The sequence below is a fragment of the Esox lucius genome, chromosome 20 (genome assembly GCF_011004845.1).
Source record: "Esox lucius isolate fEsoLuc1 chromosome 20, fEsoLuc1.pri, whole genome shotgun sequence".
Classification (NCBI taxonomy): domain Eukaryota; kingdom Metazoa; phylum Chordata; class Actinopteri; order Esociformes; family Esocidae; genus Esox; species Esox lucius.
In genome coordinates, this window is record NC_047588.1 from 30679130 (window position 1) to 30700157 (window position 21028).

General features: G+C 49.0%; 1 protein-coding gene across 1 annotated transcript; it reads right to left on the reverse strand.

Moving 5' to 3' along the window:
* Positions 1-636: 636 nt before the first annotated feature.
* Positions 637-8135, reverse strand: LOC117593470 (basic proline-rich protein-like). The gene is made up of 3 exons (XM_034288766.1): positions 7698-8135; positions 4767-5894; positions 637-684 (listed from the first exon to the last, which is right to left on the reverse strand). Exons 1-3 carry the CDS (start codon positions 8133-8135, stop codon positions 637-639), a joined length of 1614 nt encoding a protein of 537 aa, XP_034144657.1.
* Between the last annotated feature and the right edge of the window lie 12893 nt (positions 8136-21028).

The following is a 21028-nucleotide window of genomic DNA, read 5'->3' on the forward strand; positions in this document are numbered from 1 at the left end:
AATCACGTGTCTCATACTCTTTCACTCATGGTGTACTCCAGCTCACCCCCAACATCAGACAGGGGGGATTCCACTTGGAATTTCAAACATCTCTAAAAGATTTCTCTTCCTGATTCCATAAGTCTGACAGTCATTCTAATCCCAAGCCAAGAAATACAGATATTTGCATGGAAAACCTGGTTTATGTCATGCTTGTGAAAATGGAGCAGAGGCAGATAGACAGGAACGTGTCTGTGATCCTTGGAAATTCAGTGGTTTTGTGAGAAGGAGTCAGGAATGTGTCCGATTATAATCCACTGTGATGAATTCTGCTGGCGATGCTGGGTTGGCACTGGGGCAGGAATACCACAGAGCAGCTGGTGGTGTGAGGAGAGAGAGGAGATAGATAAGAGGGCAAGAATACAGCAGGCAGACTTAGAGTTATTGAACAAATACTGAACCCTTTAGAATAAACCGAACCCCATAGAACAGATTCTAAACCCTACAGAATCACAGAACAGAAAATAAACCCTACAGAGATACAGAACAGATACTGAACCCTACAGAGACACAGGACAGATACTGAACCCTACAGAGACACAGGACAGATACTGAACCCTACAGAGACACAGAACAGATACTGAACCCTATAGAGACTCAGGACAGATACTGAACCTTACGGAGACACAGGACAGATACTGAATCCTACAGAGACACAGAACAGATACTGAACCCTATAGAGACACAGAACAGATACTGAACCCTACATAGACACAGGACAGATACTGAACCCTACAGAGACACAGGACAGATACTGAACCCTAGAGAGACACAGGACAGATACTGAACCTTACAGAAACACAGGACAGATATTGGACCCTACAGAGACATAGGACAGATACTGAACCCTACAGAGACACAGAACAGGTACTGAACCCTACAGAGACACAGAACAGATACTGAACCCTACAGAGACATAGGACAGATACTGAACCCTAGAGAGACACAGGACAGATACTGAACCTTACAGAGACACAGGACAGATATTGGACCCTATAGAGACACAGAACAGATTCTGAACCCTATAGAGACACAGAACAGATACTGAACCCTACAGAGACACAGGACAGATTCTGAACCCTATAGAGACACAGAACAGATACTGAACCCTATAGAGACACAGAACAGATACTGAACCCTACAGAGATACCCAACAGACGCTCAACCCTACAGAGAAACCCAACAGACGCTCAACCCTACAGAGATACCCAACAGACGCTCAACCCTACAGAGATACTGAACACAGAAAGGTACTTCAATGTGTGTACAGGGCCTATTGAAACTCTTCCCTGTCCACTCACTTCTGGTAGAGTAGCTCTTGCTGCCATGAGAGGGGTGTGTGTTTGCAGCGAGAGGCCCTTGGGACATACAGTAAGAGGGTACTAGAGTCAGGTGTCCTTCAGAGAGTTTCCCACACAAGGACACCATGTTGGATCAGGGACACCAAGTGTGTCTGTGTGTGTGTGTGTGTGAGTGTTTGTGCATGCATGTGTTAAAATTTTGTGCATTGTGTTGCCGGGCAGGTTAGAGGATATCTGAGGCAGAGTAATGTAGAAAAATCTAGTTACTGGCTGTGAAAGTGGATCAGGTATCCGTGATGGCCACCTCGTGTGTGGGCATTTATAGACCAGCGCGTGTGTTTGGGGTAACTGACATTAATAGACCAGTGTTTGTGTGTATGTACAGAACAGTTATAGCCGCATATCTGATAAAGGGGATCAGTTTACATCACACTCCGTTGCGTAGAAGCACCTGATTCAGCAGGTGTTCCCCTCATTTTCCCCCTTCCTTTCCTCTCACTCTCCCAGTGTCGAGTGTCTGGGTATTCTATGTGCCACATTTTCTCGAGTGTGTCTCAAAGGTCGGGGTGGAGGGGAGGTGAATGGGGAGTTATCAATGCCAAAGGGTTTACCCTGTCCAGCACAAATTCAGAGGGTGTATTTTCACTTCAACATCCTGTCATTGGAGGAAACGCAAATGTAGAGAGTTCACGATGACATATTTTTTTAACAAAAATGTTTGAATTCAAATTTGCGAATGTTCGAATCTCACACCTGAACTGATGGAAATAAATCAACCACTACATTACAAAGTCAATAAAATGTGTATCTCATTGATTCAAGGAATCTATCCAGAGAAAATTCCAATATATTTCCAGAATTGCCAGAATATGTAAAAGCAAAAATAGTTTTTTGGCCATGATATACATGGATGACCTGGAAAGTCTTAACAAATTCATAGACAGAGCAACGAATTCAAGGTCTGACTGTCCTTTATATTAACATTATAGTCACAACAATGTGTTCAGGCAACAACCTTTGTTTACAATGTTTACAGTAGAGTAAAACATTATATTTTGGGATCTAACTAGGTATGTACAGGATGTTCCAATGACATTCATCAGCTGATTGAAAGATGGATCTAACAGCAAAGGATTTTGGGGGTTTTAAGGATGAAGTTGGAATGGGGTACCCACAGAGTGAATGATAGGTCCTGTGATGTTGGGCTACATATTGTACGTGTGTCTTACACAAACTTTTAATGAAACTGTTGGGAACACCCAAACACCCACACTGACTATGAACTAACCCCAACCTCAACTGGAAAACTACCAAAGGTGTGTGTGTCTGTGTATGTGTGAGTTTTGTCATTTCACAGATTGAATTAGAACCAGTCTTCACAAGGAAATTAAAAGAAATCTTTGCAGGTCCCCGATTTCCATATAAGATGTTTGGGTCAAACTCACATTTGTGATTAGTGTTAGAATTGGGGTTACTTTTATATCTAAACATTATGTGTTGGGTTTAAAGGTTAGGTATAAGCATTAGGTTAAGGTTAGGGTTGTGTTAAGGTTATGGTGAGGTAAAGGTTATTCATTGTGTTTTGGTCCCCACAAAGATAGAAATACAAGGCTGTCTGGGTGGGTGTGTGTGTGCGTGGAAACACTGCTTCAGAGTTCTTTTTATAAGCTTACCCAGACAAAGGCTTCTAGTCATTCTGCTATGAGAACTGGACCTTGAACATGACCAGGGGCTGTTACTTCACACACTTTATGTATATGTGTGTGTGTGTGTGTGTGAGAGAGAGAGAGAGAGAGAGAGAGAGAAAGAAAGAGTGTGTGTGGACCCTAGTTAGAGGAGATATTGCATGTGAAATAACTGATGGGGATCCTAAAAAACAAAACTACACATGAAAAAAGTGAGAATAGTCTCAACATTCACACATATATACATAAACACACACACACACACACACACCCAGTCTTATCACAACAGATGAAGGTCAATATAAGATATTTTTCCAGGTGGGCAAAATTTCTACCCTTGACTGGCAACTAGGAGCAATAGTGAGAGATGTTCCATTACAACAGTGGGGGTTTGCCGGGGCATCTTAGAGGAAAACGGCGTCTTTGACTGTAAAAGTAGTGGGATTTCATCCATGCACCTTCCCCATTCATGACTAATACTGGACCCTAACCTTAATTCCCTAACCTTAACTCTAAAGTTAACCTCAATCAACCTAACATTCACGCCTAAGCTTAAGCTAGCCTTAATACCTAACCCTGAATCTAACCAAATGTTATTTATAACCCTAACCCCAACTGTAACTTTTGCCCTAATCCTAAAAGACACCAAGTTTTGGGATTTCCAATGGAATACAAAAGTAGAAAAATGCTAAATGGCATAGTACGTTATAGTAGTAAAAACGTTGTTATTGTATATATATTTACACTCAGTAGATTGGGCATCTTCACAATGATTTTCTTTTCTTTTTTGGGGGCCTTTATGTAGTTGCCTGTCTAAAGAAATGGTGATAAAGCACTGGCAAAATCTCAAATAAGTATATACACATTGCTTTTTAGCGATAGTGTAATACACAGGCTGATATGGACCTGAAAATCTATATTTTAGACAGCTAGTTGTTATCTAGATAGCTGCTAATGCTATCTAGAGTCATAAATACGCTGTTTCAGTTTTTCCCCTTGTAGATGCTAGAGAGCTGAAATAAATTGTGTGTGCCTTTCAAATTGGGGAGAAATGATTCCAAATTAGTCAAATTATTCTGATTTAACAAAGTTTTGGGGACATTCTTGTCCCCCATTATATCATTCAGTCAAACACACACACACACACACACACACACAAAAACACAGTAGTTGTGTCACGGTCGTGGGGTGGAAAGGACAGAGGCGCAGACTGAAGGTCACAAGGGTAATCCATGTTTTATTCAAACAAAAGAAAGAAGGACTCCAACAAAACAAAAAGGCAGCAACCAGTGACGTGGGTATTCCTTACACAGGACAAACAAAACCAAAATGAACCACGCCTTGGGGCCTACAAACTAAACTTAAATAGGGTCCCCAATTGGAGGCAATGACTAACACCTGCCTCCAATTGGGGAAACCAAAAAAAGGAGTAGAGGTGGCTAAAGGCCACCTCCTGTCCTGTCCTGGCTATGCCCCGAGCCCAGCGCAGAGATGGCTAGGGGCACAGCCAGGACGTGACAGTACCCCCCCCCAAAGGTGCGGGCTCCCGACCGCAAGACCGGGACGACCACACCCGGACCGGCGGAGGCTCAGCGCCCGGAGCCGCCGGCACAGGCCGGGGAGGCGGAGCTGCAGGGACAGGCCAGGGAGGCAGAGGGTCAGGAGACGGGAGAGCCGGCGGAGGGACAGGAGCCGGCAGGAGAGCCGTCGGCGGGTTGACAGCCGGCGGAGGAACAGGAGCCGGGGGAGCCGGCAGAGGGTCGAGAGCCGGCGGAGGAGCAGGAGCCGGGGGAGCCGGCGGAGGGTCGACAGCCGGCGGAGGAGCAGGAGCCGGTGGAGGAATAGGAGACGGGGAAACCGGCGGAGGGTCAGGAGCCGGCGGAAGAGCCGGCGGAGGAGCAGGAGACGGGGGAGCCGGCGGAGGAGCAGGAGCCGGGGGAGGCGGCGGAGGGTCCGGAGCCGGCGGAAGAGCCGGCGGAGGAGCAGGAGATGGGGAAACCGGCGAAGGGTCAGGAGCCGGCGGAAGAGCCGGCGGAGGAGTAGGAGCCGGCGGAGGAGCAGGAGACGGGGGAGCCGGCGGGGGAATAGGAGCCGGCGGAGGAGCAGGAGCCGGGGAAGCCGGCGGAGGGTTCGGAGCCGGGGAAGCCGGCGGAGGGTCCGGAGCCGGCGGAAGAGCCGGCGGTGGAGTAGGAGTCGGGGGAGCCGGCGGAGGAATAGGAGACGGGGGAGCCGGCGGAGGGTCAGGAGCCTGCGGAAGAGCCGGCGGAGGAGTAGGAGACGGGGAAACCGGTGGAGGGTCAGGAGCCGGCGGAAGAGCCGGCGGAGGAGTAGGTGCCGGCGGAGGAGCAGGAGCCGGTGGAGGAGCAAGAGCTGGGGGAGCCGGCGGAGGGTCCGGAGCCGGCGGAAGGGCCGGCGGAAGAGCCGGCGGAGGGTCCGGAGCCGGCGGAAGAGCCGGCAGAGGAGTAGGAGCCGGGGGAGCTGGCGGAGGAACAGGAGCAGGCAGAGGAATAGGAGACGGGGGAGCCGGCGGGGGAATAGGAGCCGGTGGAGGAGCAGGAGCCGGGGGAGCCGGCGGAGGGTCCGGAGCCGGCGGGAGAGCCGGCGGAGGAGTAGGAGCCGGGGGAGCCGGCGGAGGAATAGGAGACAGGGGAGCCGGTGGAGGAACAGGAGCCGGCAGAGGAATAGGAGATGGGGGAGCCGGTGGAGGAATAGGAGCCGGCGGCAGGTCGGCAGCCGGCAGAGGAGCAGGAGACGGGGGAGCCGGCGGAGGAATAGGAGCCGGCTGCAGGTCGGCAGCCGGCGGAGGAGCAGGAGCCGGGGGAGCCGGCGGGGGAATAGGAGCCGGTGGAGGAGCAGGAGCCGGGGGAGCCGGCGGAGGGTCAGAACCCTGTGGGAGAGCCGGCGAAGGAGCCGGAGACGGGGAAGCCGGCGGAGGGTCAGGGAGAGCCGGCGGAGGAACAGGGAGAGCCGGGACAGGCGAGGGCGCCGCTGAGGCCGGGACAGGCGAGGGCGCCGCTGAGGCCGGGACAGGCGAGGGCGCCGCTGAGGCCGGGACAGGCGAGGGCGCCGCTGAGGCCGGGACAGGCGAGGGCGCCGCTGAGGCCGGGACAGGCGAGGGCGCCGTGGGACGATGCGGGGGCTCCTGGGCAGGTGAAGGCGCTGCGGGACAAGGCGGCCAGTCAACCGCGGGCTCGGGCGGCGGCGGCCAGTCATCCGCGGCCTCGGGCGGCCAGTCAACCGCTGGCTCGGGCGGCGGCAACCAGTCATCCGCGGGCCCGGGCGGCGGCGGCCAGTCATCCGTGGGCCCGGGCGGCGGCGGCCAGTCATCCGCGGGCCCGGGCGGCGGCGGCCAGTCATCCGCGGGCCCGGGCGGCGGCCAGTCCACGGCGGGTCCTGGCGGCGGCGAAAACAGGGCAGCGGGAGGAGCTGGCGGCTGAGGCCACTGGGCAGCGGGTGGAGCTGGCGGCTGAGGCCACTGGGCAGCGGGAGGAGCTGGCGGCTGAGGCCACTGGGCAGCGGGTGGAGCTGGCGGCTGAGGCCACTGGGCAGCGGGTGGAGCTGGCGGCTGAAGCCACTGGGCAGCGGGAGGAGCTGGCGGCTGAGGCCACTGGGCAGCGGGAGGAGCTGGCGGCTGAGGCCACTGGGCAGCGGGAGGAGCTGGCGGCTGCGGCCACTGGGCAGCGGGAGGAGCTGGCGGCTGCGGCCACTGGGCAGCGGGAGGAGCTGGCGGCTGCGGCCACTGGGCAGCGGGGGGCGCTGGCGGCGCTGGCTGCGGCTCCCAGGCAGCGGGGAACGCTGGCTGCGGCTCCCAAGCAGCGGGGGGCGCTGGCTGCGGCTCCCAAGCAGCGGGGGACGCTGGCTGCGGCTCCCAAGCAGCGGGGGGCGCTGGCTGCGGCTCCCAAGCAGCGGGGGACGCTGGCTGCGGCTCCCAAGCAGCGGGGGGCGCTGGCTGCGGCTCCCAAGCAGCGGGGGGCGCTGGCTGCGGCTCCCAAGCAGCGGGGGGCGCTGGCGGCGCTGGCTGCGGCTCCCAGGCAGCGGGGGGCGCTGGCTGCGGCTCCCAGGCAGCGGGGGGCGCTGGCGGCGCTGGCTGCGGCTCCCAGGCAGCGGGGGACGCTGGCTGCGGCTCCCAAGCTGCGGGGGGCGCTGGCTGCGGCTCCCGAGCTGCGGGGGGCGCTGGCTGCGGCTCCCAGGCAGCGGGGGGCGCTGGCGGCGCTGGCTGCGGCTCCCAGGCAGCGGGGGGCGCTGGCTGCGGCTCCCAGGCAGCGGGGGGCGCTGGCGGCGCTGGCTGCGGCTCCCAGGCAGCGGGGGACGCTGGCTGCGGCTCCCAAGCTGCGGGGGGCGCTGGCTGCGGCTCCCAAGCAGCAGGGGGCGCTGGCTGCGGCTCCCAGGCAGCGGGGAGCGCTAGCTGCGGCTCCCAGGCAGCGGGGAGCGCTAGCTGCGGCTCCCAGGCAGCGGGGGGCGCTGGCTGCGGCTCCCAAGCAGCAGGGGGCGCTGGCTGCGGCTCCCTGGCAGCAGGGGAAGCAGGGCGCCGCGGGGTAGGCCGCGGGGTAGGCCGCGGGGTAGGCCGCGGGGTAGGCCGCGGGGTGGTAGCAGGCTGCGGAGTAGGGAGTGGGGCACGCCGACTGGACAGGGGACCACTCGTACCATCCAACCCGTGGCTGGTAGGAGGCACGGGCTGCTGCTTCCTCCTCTGGCCTCCCCTCCTACGGCCCGTCCTCTCCGTCCTCTGCATCTCCTGTAGGAGCTCCTTGACGACCCCCTCCTCCTGCCGGCTGAGGGGCTTGACACCACCCCACTGGTCCACGCCCCATAGCACCCCCCCAAAAAAGTCTTGGGGCGACCTCCGGGTTTGCGCCACCGGGGGGTCTTCCTCCACTCTCCCATACACCACATCCTCGTCGTCCGGGGAGAGGGAGTCAGCCCCCCAATCGCCTCTCCAGGCATACTCCCCTCTCAACGGGTGTACCGGAGGGGCGTAGCCGGAATAAGCGCAGAGACGCCGAGCTTCCTCCTCCGGCGTCTCTGGCTTCTCCCACAACCACAGGGAGTTGTCCCTGTGGCCATGGCGGGTCTTCCTCGTGCGTCTGCGGTTCCTTTTTTGGTGGTTCATTCTGTCACGGTCGTGGGGTGGAAAGGACAGAGGCGCAGACTGAAGGTCACAAGGGTAATCCATGTTTTATTCAAACAAAAGAAAGAAGGACTCCAACAAAACAAAAAGGCAGCAACCAGTGACGTGGGTATTCCTTACACAGGACAAACAAAACCAAAATGAACCACGCCTTGGGGCCTACAAACTAAACTTAAATAGGGTCCCCAATTGGAGGCAATGACTAACACCTGCCTCCAATTGGGGAAACCAAAAAAAGGAGTAGAGGTGGCTAAAGGCCACCTCCTGTCCTGTCCTGGCTATGCCCCGAGCCCAGCGCAGAGATGGCTAGGGGCACAGCCAGGACGTGACAAGTTGCAGTAAGATAACAACAAGATTTATCTCATTCTGTTATCCACTACCTCTTCCAGAACGGCAGACACCAGACCTGGGAAACCTTGTCCAAGTTGCATTGTTAAGTTACACACACACACACGCACACACATAAAAACACAGAAACACACACAGGTGGCTGTCAGTAATCCCTCCTTAAACTGTTCAGCCCCTTCTTTCCTCTCCTCCTCTTCTTCCTTTCTTCTCCTGTTTTTTCGCTGTTCTTTTCCAGCTCCGATGACGCACTCTCACATAATGAACCTGTTAAGAGGAGTCCGATGTGTGCTCGTTGGGCTCGCTGGCCTGGCAGCGAGTAAGGTGACACCTCGCCCTGGCACTATATTTACAATGCCCCACTTTCAGACGCGGCCTATTAATAGCGCCTGGGCTCTATTCTCAGTCCGCGAGACACGATCACACTGCCACACACACACACCAGCATCATGTGGCACAGCGCATTCGAGACACCACAGGCCGCCAAAAGAGGGTCACACCCCGATGTACGGTACACCCCGATGTACGGGACATTCCCTTCCCCTTCATGCCCCCCCCCCCACCAGTTCTTCCCCTGTCCTACCCATGTGATACAAAAGTCTCACCAGTCATTTTTGTGTTGTTTTATTTAGTATATACATAACATTGTGAGTTCGTTGACTGATTGGGTCCGAAAATGTACGTTTATAGGAAACATGGGTATTTTGTGAGGGAAATGGAGCGGCGGGAGAACTTAACAGTTAGACTGTCACTCTGGCACAGCCAGAAGAGGACTGGTCACATCAGAGTCCTGCTTTTCTCCAGGTTCAGACCCTAGAGTTTTTCCTAGCTACTGTCCATCAGTTACTTGCTGTTGCTCTTTGGATTTCAGGCTGGGTATCTGTATGGGTACTTGGTGACAACTGCTGCTATAAAAAGTCTTTATGAAATATGTTTGATTGATCTGACAAGTGTCTGGAGGCTTGCTAGATCTAATCCTTGGGAGGATTTCAATTATTTGATTCCCCTACTGTTTACTGTTGACAATTCACATTGTCCCCCTCCCAGAATGGAAAAAAACGTGCCATGTCCCTAGACAACATCCTGTCGCTCTCTTTCTCATTACTTGTTCATGCTCTAAGACCTCTGTAGACTACAACATTACCTCACATATTGTGGCTCCAAAACTAAATCGGGAACTTCTCAGCTCACATCGGACAATTGCAACTGAGTGTGCCAAAAAACCAGCAACTTACCCAGAATGCCACGGACCACTTGGTGTTCAACCTACCCATGTTCTTCCATGTCAATATGTACACTTCCAGGCTTTCAGTCAAAGCTGGCATCCACTACAAGACCATGGGGCTTGCCTATAAAGCAGTAAGTGGAACTTCTCACTCAAGCAAATTTTTCTGCCTTCTTTGGTCTCAATGAGAAACTAGCTCCCACTCAGATCAATGCACACTCTTTCTCCTTTCACCCCAAAGTTTTAACTTGCCCATTTTCAGAAAACTTCTGAAAACCCTACCTTTTCAAAGATGACCTAACAGTACTCCAGAGTATTCCCCCTTAACCCTAAAATCTCGCAAACGGACATCTCTGGTCATTGACATGGAAATGATAGAAGAGAATGTGTTATTGAAAGAGGAGAAGCGGACCTAGGGTTTAACCTAAGGGAGCGCCTGATATGCCCAACCCTGAGTAGGGGTGAGGAGGATCTGATGTTTTAATGTCAAAGGCAGCTGATAGATCCACCAGAGTGAGTCCGCTTGGGCACATGAAGATAGTGGTCTCAGTTGAACAGTTTGAACCCTTACTTGTTAGGGTCGAGGAGATCGCTCTAATGGAGCATGATGGAATCCTAGTCAGAATCACCTTTATTTGCTAAGTACATACCCAGACATTCACTTGTAATGTGGCTGCTAACAACGAGTTCAACACCTTGAACTCGTTGTTGTGTGGCAGGGCGCATTATCCTGCTGAACGAGGCCAATGCCGTCAGGTAATACCGTTGCCATGAATAGAGTGCACATGGGCTGCAACAATGCTCAGGTAGGTGGTAGGTGTCAGAGTAACATCCACATGAATGGCAGGACCCAAGGTTTCCCAGCAGAACATCGCCCAAAGCATCACACTGCCTCCGCCGGCTTGCCTCCTTCCACGTGATGTAAAAGGAAACGTGACTCATCAGTCCAGTTCTTCCATTGCTCTGAGGTCCATTTCTGAGGCTCATGTGCCCATTGTAGGCGCTTTCGGCAGTGGACAGGGGTCAGCATGGGCACCCTGACTTGTCTGCGGCTACGCATCTCCGTATGCATCAAACTGCAATGCACTGTGTGTTCTGACACCTTTCTATCAGTACCAGCATTAACTTTTTCAGCAATTTGAGCTACATTAGCTCGTCTGTTGGATTGAACCACACGGTCAGCCTTTGTTCCCCACGTGCATCAATGAGTTTTGGCCACACATGACCTTGTCGCCGGCTCAGCACTTCCTTAGACCACTTTTGATAGGTACTGACCACTGCAGACCGGGAAAACCCCACAAGGGCTGTAGCTTTTGAGCCAGTCATCTAGCCATCACAATTTGGCCGTTGTCAAAGTCGTTCAGATCCTTACTCTTGCCCATTTTTCCTGCTTCTCACACATGAAATTTGAGGACAGAATGTTCGCTTGCTGCATAATATATCCCACCCACTGACAGGTGCCATGATAACAAGATTAACAGTGTTATTCACTTCACCTGTCAGTGGACATAATGTTATGGCCCATTGGTGTATATGGGTGGTTGACATATAAGCCTAAAAAACTTTATATATTTTTATTTTATTTTAATATAAAGCCTTTTTGGTCACAATTCTGAAAATCACACCAAATGATGAACCACAACACACTATAATCTGTCAATGCAAAAACGTGTATTATATGCATTGATCACTCAAAAAAGATTGTTTAAGAACAATCACACAAAGGTGTGAAACATTGTGCCACTAAACATTGTATAGCACTTTGTTATCGGACACAGGACTAGTGAAGAACCATATTTCTAATGGGGAACACACTAATAAAGAATTGTATCACAAGTAATTGTTTACAGTTAAGTTGGTTGAATATTAACTACTGGTAAGTGTTGATTAAGTATTACTGGTAAGTATTACCCCTACGTAAACCAGTCATATAAACAAGGTTAGGTTAGTAATGAGTAAGTATGACAGATGGTGTAGGTACAGTCTTCTTCAATGGGCACAAATATAAAATAATAGACTGAGGTCAGCTAAAAGAATACAATTAATAACCCTCGGTTTACCAAGGCCAGCCAGGCTATAAGCCTAGTTCACTTCTTTTCATTTGATGATAAACAAAATAAAGTTTTAAAAATGACAATGACATCTTAGCTATTAGTTGTAAAATACAATAATAAAATGTTAGCTCAAATTAATAATTGTTCTGTGTAGGAAATTAGGATAATTCAGTTCATATCACATGGTTTGACGAATGGATCATATGACGTGGCATGCAAAACCTGTCACACTATATGATATTGTGTCACACCATATGAGGTTTCATGCACTTAGCATGGGTCCAGGAGAGGTTGGGAATGTGAGGATGGGATAAGAGGGAGACAGAGAGAGTTATGTCTTAAAAAGAGGTTATGAGACAGAGGGGTGAGTGTGGGATGAGTGGGATGGAAGGAGTGAGATGGATGAGAGGGGTAGGAGAGGTGAGAGGGATGAGAGGGGTAGGAGAGGTGAGAGGGATGAGAGGGGTGGAAGGGGTGAGAGGGATGAGAGGGGTAGGAGAGGTGAGAGGGGTGGAAGGGGTGAGAGGGATGAGAGGGATGAGAGGGGGGAATGGGTGAGCGGGATGAGAGGGGTAGGAGAGGTGAGAGGGGTGGAAGGGGTGAGAGGGATGAGAGGGATGAGAGGGGGGAATGGGTGAGCGGGATGAGAGGGGTAGGAGAGGTGAGAGGGATGAGAGGGATGAGAGGGGTGCAAGGGGTCAGAGGGGTTGGGAGAGGTGAGAGGGATGAGAGGGATGAGAGGGGTAGGAGAGGTGAGAGGGATGAGAGGGATGAGAGGGGTGCGAGGGGTGAGTTGGGTACAAATGGATGAGAAGTTCAATAAGGAACAGTTTTTAGAAGGCAGACGAGGTTTGACACAGTGAACAGGAACACTGGGTTCTTGGTGACTTGGGACTATAACACAATCTGGAGAGAAGAAGAGGTGGAGTGAAGGAAGAGAAGAAGAGAAAGAGAGAGTAGAAGAGAAGAAGCTTTGCTGTGGCACCTGATCACATTGTTTAATTTAATATTTAACTGTTAACTGTCTAAACCGCTACAGAACCAAAGACACTCTTCACGGTCTCTTCTCAAGTTACAGGTGTCTTGGTAGGGAGTCTATTGCAGTCTCAATACTGCCCCCTTTGGACACACACACATACCACACATATCATCATGGGTCCTTCTGGATAAAATTAGTACGCTTGCCTCCCTTGAGCCATCGGTTTTACACAGAACCATAGATGTCACACATCACATACTGCCAACAATGATTTGTGTGCGTGTGTGTACAGTTCATTCTAATGTATGTGTGTGTTAGTCTGTGTGGGTGCATGTTTGTGAGTGTGTGTACCCTTGTTTTGTTTTTACCTGCGGCAGAGTGACAAGGTCATGAGTGTGTTTAGCCAACAGCGTGTTCATGTCAGCAAAGGAGACCTCTGTTAACCCTCAGTGGCACTGCTTGCTGTGTGTGTGTGTGCGTGTTAGTGTGTTTTTTTTGTATGTTTTTGCTTTGCCTTCATCCAGCATTGTCCCCAAACACACGCATGCAGCGCCAGGGACACAGGACAGCATGCTATCTCCTGACTCAGCGTAGCTCCACACAGCCATGGAAGAGACTGACCAGGAAGAGACAGAGCAGGAAAAGACAGACCAGGAAGAGACAGACCAGGTGGAAAGAGTCCTGGAAGAGACTGACCAAGAAAAGACCAGGAAGAGACAAACCAGGTGGAAAGAGTCCTGGAAGAGACTGACCAAGAAAAGACCAGGAAGAGACAGACCAGGTGGAGACAGACCAGGCGGAAACAGACCTGGAAAAGACTGACCAGGAAGAGACAGACCAGGAAGAGACAGACACCGAGGAGACATACCAGGTGGAAACAGATCAGGAAGAGACAGACCACAGCACAGCAGGACAGAGTCTTCACACATTACAGCCCTGTGGTGGTGGGAGGTGTGACAGCGTCACAACTGTTTCCCCTCTGTGATGTTGTACGCATACACACACAAACTCCTCTCTGACAATGTCACAACAAAGCAGTTAGAAGGAGGGGGAACAACGTCAGATAACATACCATGGGGACAGCCCCCATCTGCCACTCTGTCTCACTCTGTCTCTCTCTCTTTGTCTCTCTCTCTCCCTGTCTATGTTTCTCTCTTTCTGTATCTTTCTGCGTCTCCCTTTCCTTCTGAGCTTTGTTCCCTCCGTTGCGGCTCAGTGACAGGCTACTGGGGACAAGCCTGGCCGGTTTCCCAGCCATCCCCCTGGGATCACAGTCCAGCTGTGGCAGCTCTGCCTTGCCTGGAACCAGATGTACGCAACACAGCCCTGACCGTAACCAAGTGACATCATAGCCCTGACCAACACACACGCGTATACGTAATAAAGACCCTGCCAACCCACAGACACACACTGTACCTCCACACTGACATCACAGACAGATGATGGACACTCACAGACGACATTTCAGTTGTGCATCTCAGGGTTTTGCTCATCTGTGGGGAGCAATGGGAATCTTTTGGATTTTTTCCATTACAGCTTGACACAGGCTCACAGGAAGACAGGGGCTCTGCTTGCATAGACATACACACACACACACACACATCTGCATTGAGATAGATGTATAGTTGAACAGACTGAGAGACTGACTGATGTAAAACGTGCTAATATCATGTCAATAGCTGTTAACCCCCGGATTTGAGAGAGTAGGAGAGCAGAGGTGCTAGTGTCTCCATCCATCATTCCTCTGTGACTCAGGCTGTGACTCTCAGGCTGTGTATCTGACTCCGGTGTTCCAGTGTGGTGTGACTCTCAGGCTGTGTATCTGACCCCGGTGTTCCAGTGTGGTGTGACTCTCAGGCTGTGTATCTGACTCCGGTGTTCCAGTGTGGGGTGACTCTCAGGCTGTGTATCTGACTCTGGTGTTCCAGTGTGGTGTGACTCTCAGGCTGTGTATCTGACTCCGGTGTTCCAGTGTGGTGTGACTCTCAGGCTGTGTATCTGACTCCGGTGTTCCAGTGTGGTGTGACTCTCAGGCAGTGTATCTGACCCCAGTGTTCCAGTGTGGTGTGACTCTCAGGCTGTGTATCTGACTCCTGTGTTCCAGTGTGGTGTGACTCTCAGGCTGTGTATCTGACTCCTGTGTTCCAGTGTGGTGTGACTCTCAGGCAGTGTATCTGACTCCGGTGTTCCAGTGTGGTGTGACTCTCAGGCTGTGTATCTGACTCCGGTGTTCCAGTGTGGGGTGACTCTCAGGCAGTGTATCTGACCCCGGTGTTCCAGTGTGGTGTGACTCTCAGGCAGTGTATCTGACTCCGGTGTCCCAGTGTGGTGTGACTCTCAGGCTGTGTATCTGACTCCGGTGTTCCAGTGTGGTGTTTATCCATGTAGCAGATGCATATTTCATGTTCCTGGGAGAGAGAAGCGCGAGGCGAGGATCCAGGGTCTGGGAGCATGCATGGATAATCCCAGGTCTGTCGCTACGATGTTTGGCACGCTGCGCCAGTTTTCCACATGGAGGACCACGGAGTAGAGTAACAACAGGGGGATAAGTGGAGGGCGGGGGGTATTGGGGGGGGTGTCAAGGAGGAGGAGGAAGAGGAGAGGGAAGACCAGCCGGCTGTGTCGCTGCTACCTTCAGGGCTGACCTGTGTGTCTGAGGGATGAGCAGGCGTGGAGAGGCTTTGCGGTATCAGAGCATGTTTCTGGCCGCCCTGAAAAGTCCTGCTACGAGCGGGAGTGTGCAGGTTGTTTGGCTGAGTGTGTGTCAACCAGTGATCTGCTAGCTTGTGTGTGTATGTATGTTAAGCAGTGAGTGTTTGTAATGCTGGCTTGTTTTCTCATTATTCCGGGTTGCAAACAGATCTCCAGATGTACCACCATGCCAGCTCAGACCCTTTGGCAGTCAGTCCCCTGGCCCATCAAGTGTTTTTGCGTAGGGGTGACAGAAAAATGGAATGTCTCTTCACCTGCTCCCACTGAATCTTCCTATGTCTTTTTCTGTCTAGATACTACACCCTACATACAACACCCTAAACATTACACCCTACACTCCAGACACTACCATCTACATCAGTGTTTCTCAACCCTGCTCCTGGGTGCCCCCCTGCCCTGCATGTTTTAGATCTGTCCCTGCTCAAACATACCTGATGTAGCTCATGAAAGACTTGATAATGAGCTGATCATTTCAATCAGCTGAGACAGAGCAGGGACAGATCTAAAGCATGCAGGGTTGAGAAATATTGCTCTAGATAATAAACATTAAATACAAGGCAAAATCTATATATATAATGCAAAATCTCGAATCAATAAAAAAATATTATTCGGAATTTCAATGTTAAATGTTATTATCACTACCATTTTAAGGTTAATTGGTTTTGTAAACAGCTTGTTTTAGGGAATACGGAAATATTATGGTTAGGTTAGGTTTAGGACAGGTGTCTTCTTTGACTCTACTGCGTGGAGATGCAAATGACAGTGACAGATCATTGGCTATTGTGAACTCCCCCACCGCAAACACCCTCTTGTAGATTACATCCGCTTTACGTCCTACAGCAGAGAGAAGACAGAAAGAACGTTGACATTGTAAATGTGCAGGTCATGCTGGGGTCACAAGATTTCTCTGGTGGGAATGAGTGTAGGCTTCAACATTTTAGGGCCTTTTGGTTACTGACCCAACATTCCAATCAACGGGCAGCCTACCGCCCAGGGTTACTGGGGATGCAGTTGTTATGTAAAAAAAGAACATGCCACCCGGATTTTACCAGGTAAGCTGACTGTGAACACATTATATTTGGCAGCAATGACATGGGAGCAAATGGGGTTAACTGTTGAGATCATACACTCAGCATGGTGAACACCTAGAATGCAGAGCGTTCAGCTGAGTGAGGGAAACGTAGCAGATTCCTTCAGGTTATTGGCCCCGAGCCATTAACCAAAGTCACAGAGAAATGGGCTTGAAGTTTAAGGACTGTGTCTGCTCTACAGTGTAAGTTATGCCTGGGGAAAATGTAACATGATCCCCCTATTCAAATGGCCCCTCTAACACTGTTCTTAAGAATGTATCTCACCTTGTCTAAACATGACCTGCACAATCTTTCAGCTATCTGGACTTCTGAGGAAAAGGTGGAATTAACTGCCATGTAAACTTCCTGTCTTTCTCTGCAACCACGACTCTCAGACCAATGGATGTCTCGCAAATTTGGTCTTCCACCCACCACAGACTTTAATAGGGATGGGACTGTCCGAATGTTATATTTTTAGCTTATTGAATGCCTAAACTAGCGCCCTCTTGGTAACATAATCTTTTACCATTGGGGCTGTTCCCAACATCAGTTGCCAATAGATTCTGCATGCACGAAGGCTCAACAACACTCAAGTTGCTCTTATTTTAATGATATACTCCAATCATCCCAGTTTCAACTGCACATACAATCTCTTCTGTTTACTATTTGGCAGTGCAATATGTATGACATATCCTTGTTTTTCTCACCACACTTTCAGCTATCTGGGTGAGATATCTATTGGATTGATTACCCAAAAGGGGAGTATGAAAAAAAAAATTCAAAATTAACTAAATGTTTATCCAATATGGGGTGTCGCACATGCAAATAATGTGCATGTAAAAAACAAAACAAACACTTCTACACAGAGCAAATAATGAACTTAACATATCATCCTCTCCAGACCAGTTAGTCACGTTGAAGACAAGTCTCTTCCAGTTGTCATAGGATGTAATTTACAAATATTTTATATATTTTTGGTTATTTGAATTCGTAATGTAGTTTCTAAACATTTAAATGTTTTTTGCTGTTGAATATAATAAGTAAAAAATGGAATACTGGAAAATCTGGTACATGCACCTATGTTGGTTTTTTCAAAATCAGCGATGATCGTTGAAGTAGTCCAGCCTACAGAACAAACCAATGGACCGCTTCAACTGCTGTAACATTCCCAGTAACAGGCAGAACTGAAATGTATTTGTAGAAAATAAAAGAACGTTGTTGAGGCTTTTTGGGTTGAAATTTGTCCGGGCTTTTTGAGTTATACCTTGAGTATAGTAGTTTGACGATGATCAAATTAAGATAATGTGTCTGTATTACCAACTCCAAAGACCATACCCTGAAATGTTGAGTGAGTTGGAAGCTTTCTATGTTGGTGACAAAAGAAGATGAGCATTTTTACAATAATTAATTAATAGTAAGCTGCAAAATATGATGATCAACCTACAATCAACTTGGAACAAGCCTGTTTGCAGGCAGCAGGTGGAATACCACTTCACTGCAGGAATGACATGACTGAACAAGAGCAATACAGAGGGAGACAGAAAGAGAAAGAGGGATAGATGAGGAGGAGAGGTGTATGGATGGAAGAATAAGGGAATGAGGGGGAGAGTAACAGAAGAGCGGTGCCAGCGGAGGACAGGTTATATCAGTGCTGGTTGAATCTCAGCATTGATCTCATGAATAATAGAATCTCTGTGGTGTTGTGATGTAATGAGAAGTGACATCTACTTCAAAGTACCGGCCCTCTACACACACGCACGCACATGCACACATAGAAGAGTGCGTGTATATATGTGTGTGTGTGTGTGTTTGTGTGTCTGTGTGTGTGTTTCTAACCTCGGGCGACTTTAAGTTCCCATGCAGTCTTTGTAATTATATTTTTAAACCATGACCGTGTGTCTAATAATTGAATATGTTTTGTTATGTAACAGAATAAACTCCAACATCTTTTCATCAAGTATTCACCTGAGCCACATCCAGGTATGGAATTCTTTGGGAAGATTATCCATGACTCACCATTCCAAGATAAACTGTTAATGGTCCGTTCACTGGTAAAGAGACGATGTCACAAGATTTAAAATCAGAAGAAGCACTGAAGCCAGTTCCCAATATCTGCCTTTACCATCATCAGTATGGAAAATTACTAGATCCTCTCCAGATCAAATTGGCCAAATGCTGTCTAATCAATCAATACTAAAAATATGATTTTCATATTTTCTTGATCAGTTCAACACTATAATTTTTAAAAAAGGAATTTCAGCCGTTTGAGATGGGATGCAAGTTCATATTTTTACATCTGTTAATGCAGACATGACCATTAATGCAGACATGACCATTTCATAGGCCTAATGAGGCTTAGGGAAATAATTATTTAATATATATTTTAGAATTTACTAGTTCTTAACATTTTGTTTTTTTAAAGAATGCAACAAGAGAGCATTGCATTTTGGGCTCTATTTGGAAGGACTATGAATAGACTAAGGGACTCATTTTATTGAAATACAATTCTGTTTTAACTACAAGGGTATTTTCAATGTTTTCAAAGTTCCACAACCTTACTTATTGACAGTCATACAATTGGACAATTATCACATTTGTCAAAACAGTTTATGACAACAAATACATTACATAAATATACTTAGGATCCAAGTAAAAATAAATGCTTTCAGTAATACATATCAGAACATTTGCTAGTTTCATTTATATTTGTGTTTGCCTGTTAATTGTGTTTATATGTGCAACATTTACCAACATACTTACAAATACAACCCAAGCACAAAGGCACATGGTGTACATAATGTAATCTATGGCATTAAATGATGTCTAGTTAATTGGGAAATGTATTAGGACCTCTTTAACTGTCAACAGGCTTTTCGTTGCTGAGCACAGAACAAAACAAATCTACGAAACAAGCTTCATTACACTGAATATTATGTTGTAATTGCAGTAACTTTGGGCTCATGATTTTGCCATCTAGAAAGTAGAAGTGAATAATAATAATTTCCTCAAGTCTTTTCACTAATATAGCTTTTGCCTAGACTGGGGGAATTCCACTCTTACCTACAAGGTTCTGAGCCTGCTGGTGTTCTCCTCATCATTAATTGCTCCCACCTATAGTAGAGTGCCAGGTCTTAATAAGTAGTTGATGTTATAGGATGTATGTAAAACTTTAAAAAAAATGTGCCAAGGAATGTGTTTCTTATGAACCTTTTTAATATACTTTAATACATGACTTACTATATATATATATATATATATATATATATATATATATATATATATATATATATATACACTCACCTAAAGGATTATTAGAAACACCATACTAACACTGTGTTTGACCCCCTTTTGCCTTCAGAACTGCCTTAATTCTACGTGGCATTGATTCAACAAGGTGCTGAAAGCATTCTTTAGAAATGTTGGCCCATATTGATAGGATTGCATCTTGCAGTTGATGGAGATTTGTGGGATGCACATCCAGGGCACGAAGCTCCCGTTCCACCACATCCCAAATATGCTCTATTGGGTTGAGATCTGGTGACTGTGGGGGCCATTTCAGTACAGTGAACTCATTGTCATGTTCAAGAAACCAATTTGAAATGATTCGAGCTTTGTGACATGGTGCATTATCCTGCTGGAAGTAGCCATCAGAGGATGGGTGCATGGTGCTCATAAAGGGATGGACATGGTCAGAAAAAATGCTCAGGTAGGCCGTGGCATTTAAACCATGCCCAATTGGCACTAAGGGGCCTAAAGTGTGCCAAGAAAACATCCCCCACACCATTACACCACCACCATCAGCCTGCACAGTGGTAACAAGGCATGATGTATCCATGTTCTCATTCTGTTTACGCCAAATTCCATCTGAATGTCTCAACAGAAATCGAGACTCATCAGACCAGGCAACATTCTTCCAGTCTTCAACTGTCCGATTTTGGTGAGCTCGTGCAAATTGTAACCTCTTTTTCCTTTTTGTAGTGGAGATGAGTGGTACCCGGTGGGGTCTTCTGCTGTTGTAGCCCATCCGCCTCAAGGTTGTGCGTGTTGTGGCTTCACAAATGCTTTGCTGCATACCTTGGTTGTAACGAGTGGTTATTTCAGTCAAAGTTGCTCTTCTATCAGCTTGAATCAGTCGGCCCATTCTCCTCTGACCTCTAGCATCAACAAGGCATTTTCGCCCACAGGACTGCCGCATACTGGATGTTTTTCCCTTTTCACACCATTCTTTGTAAACCCTAGAAATGGTTGTGCGTGAAAATCCCAGTAACTGAGCAGATCGTGAAATACTCAGAGCGGCCCGTCTGGCACCAACTACCATGCCACGCTCAAAATTGCTTAAATCACCTTTCTTTCCCATTCTAACATTCAGTTTGGAGTTCAGGAGATTGTCTTCACCAGGACCACACCCCTAGATGCACTGAAGCAACTGCCATGTGATTGGTTGATTAGATAATTGCATTAATAAGAAATTGAACAGGTGTTCCTAATAA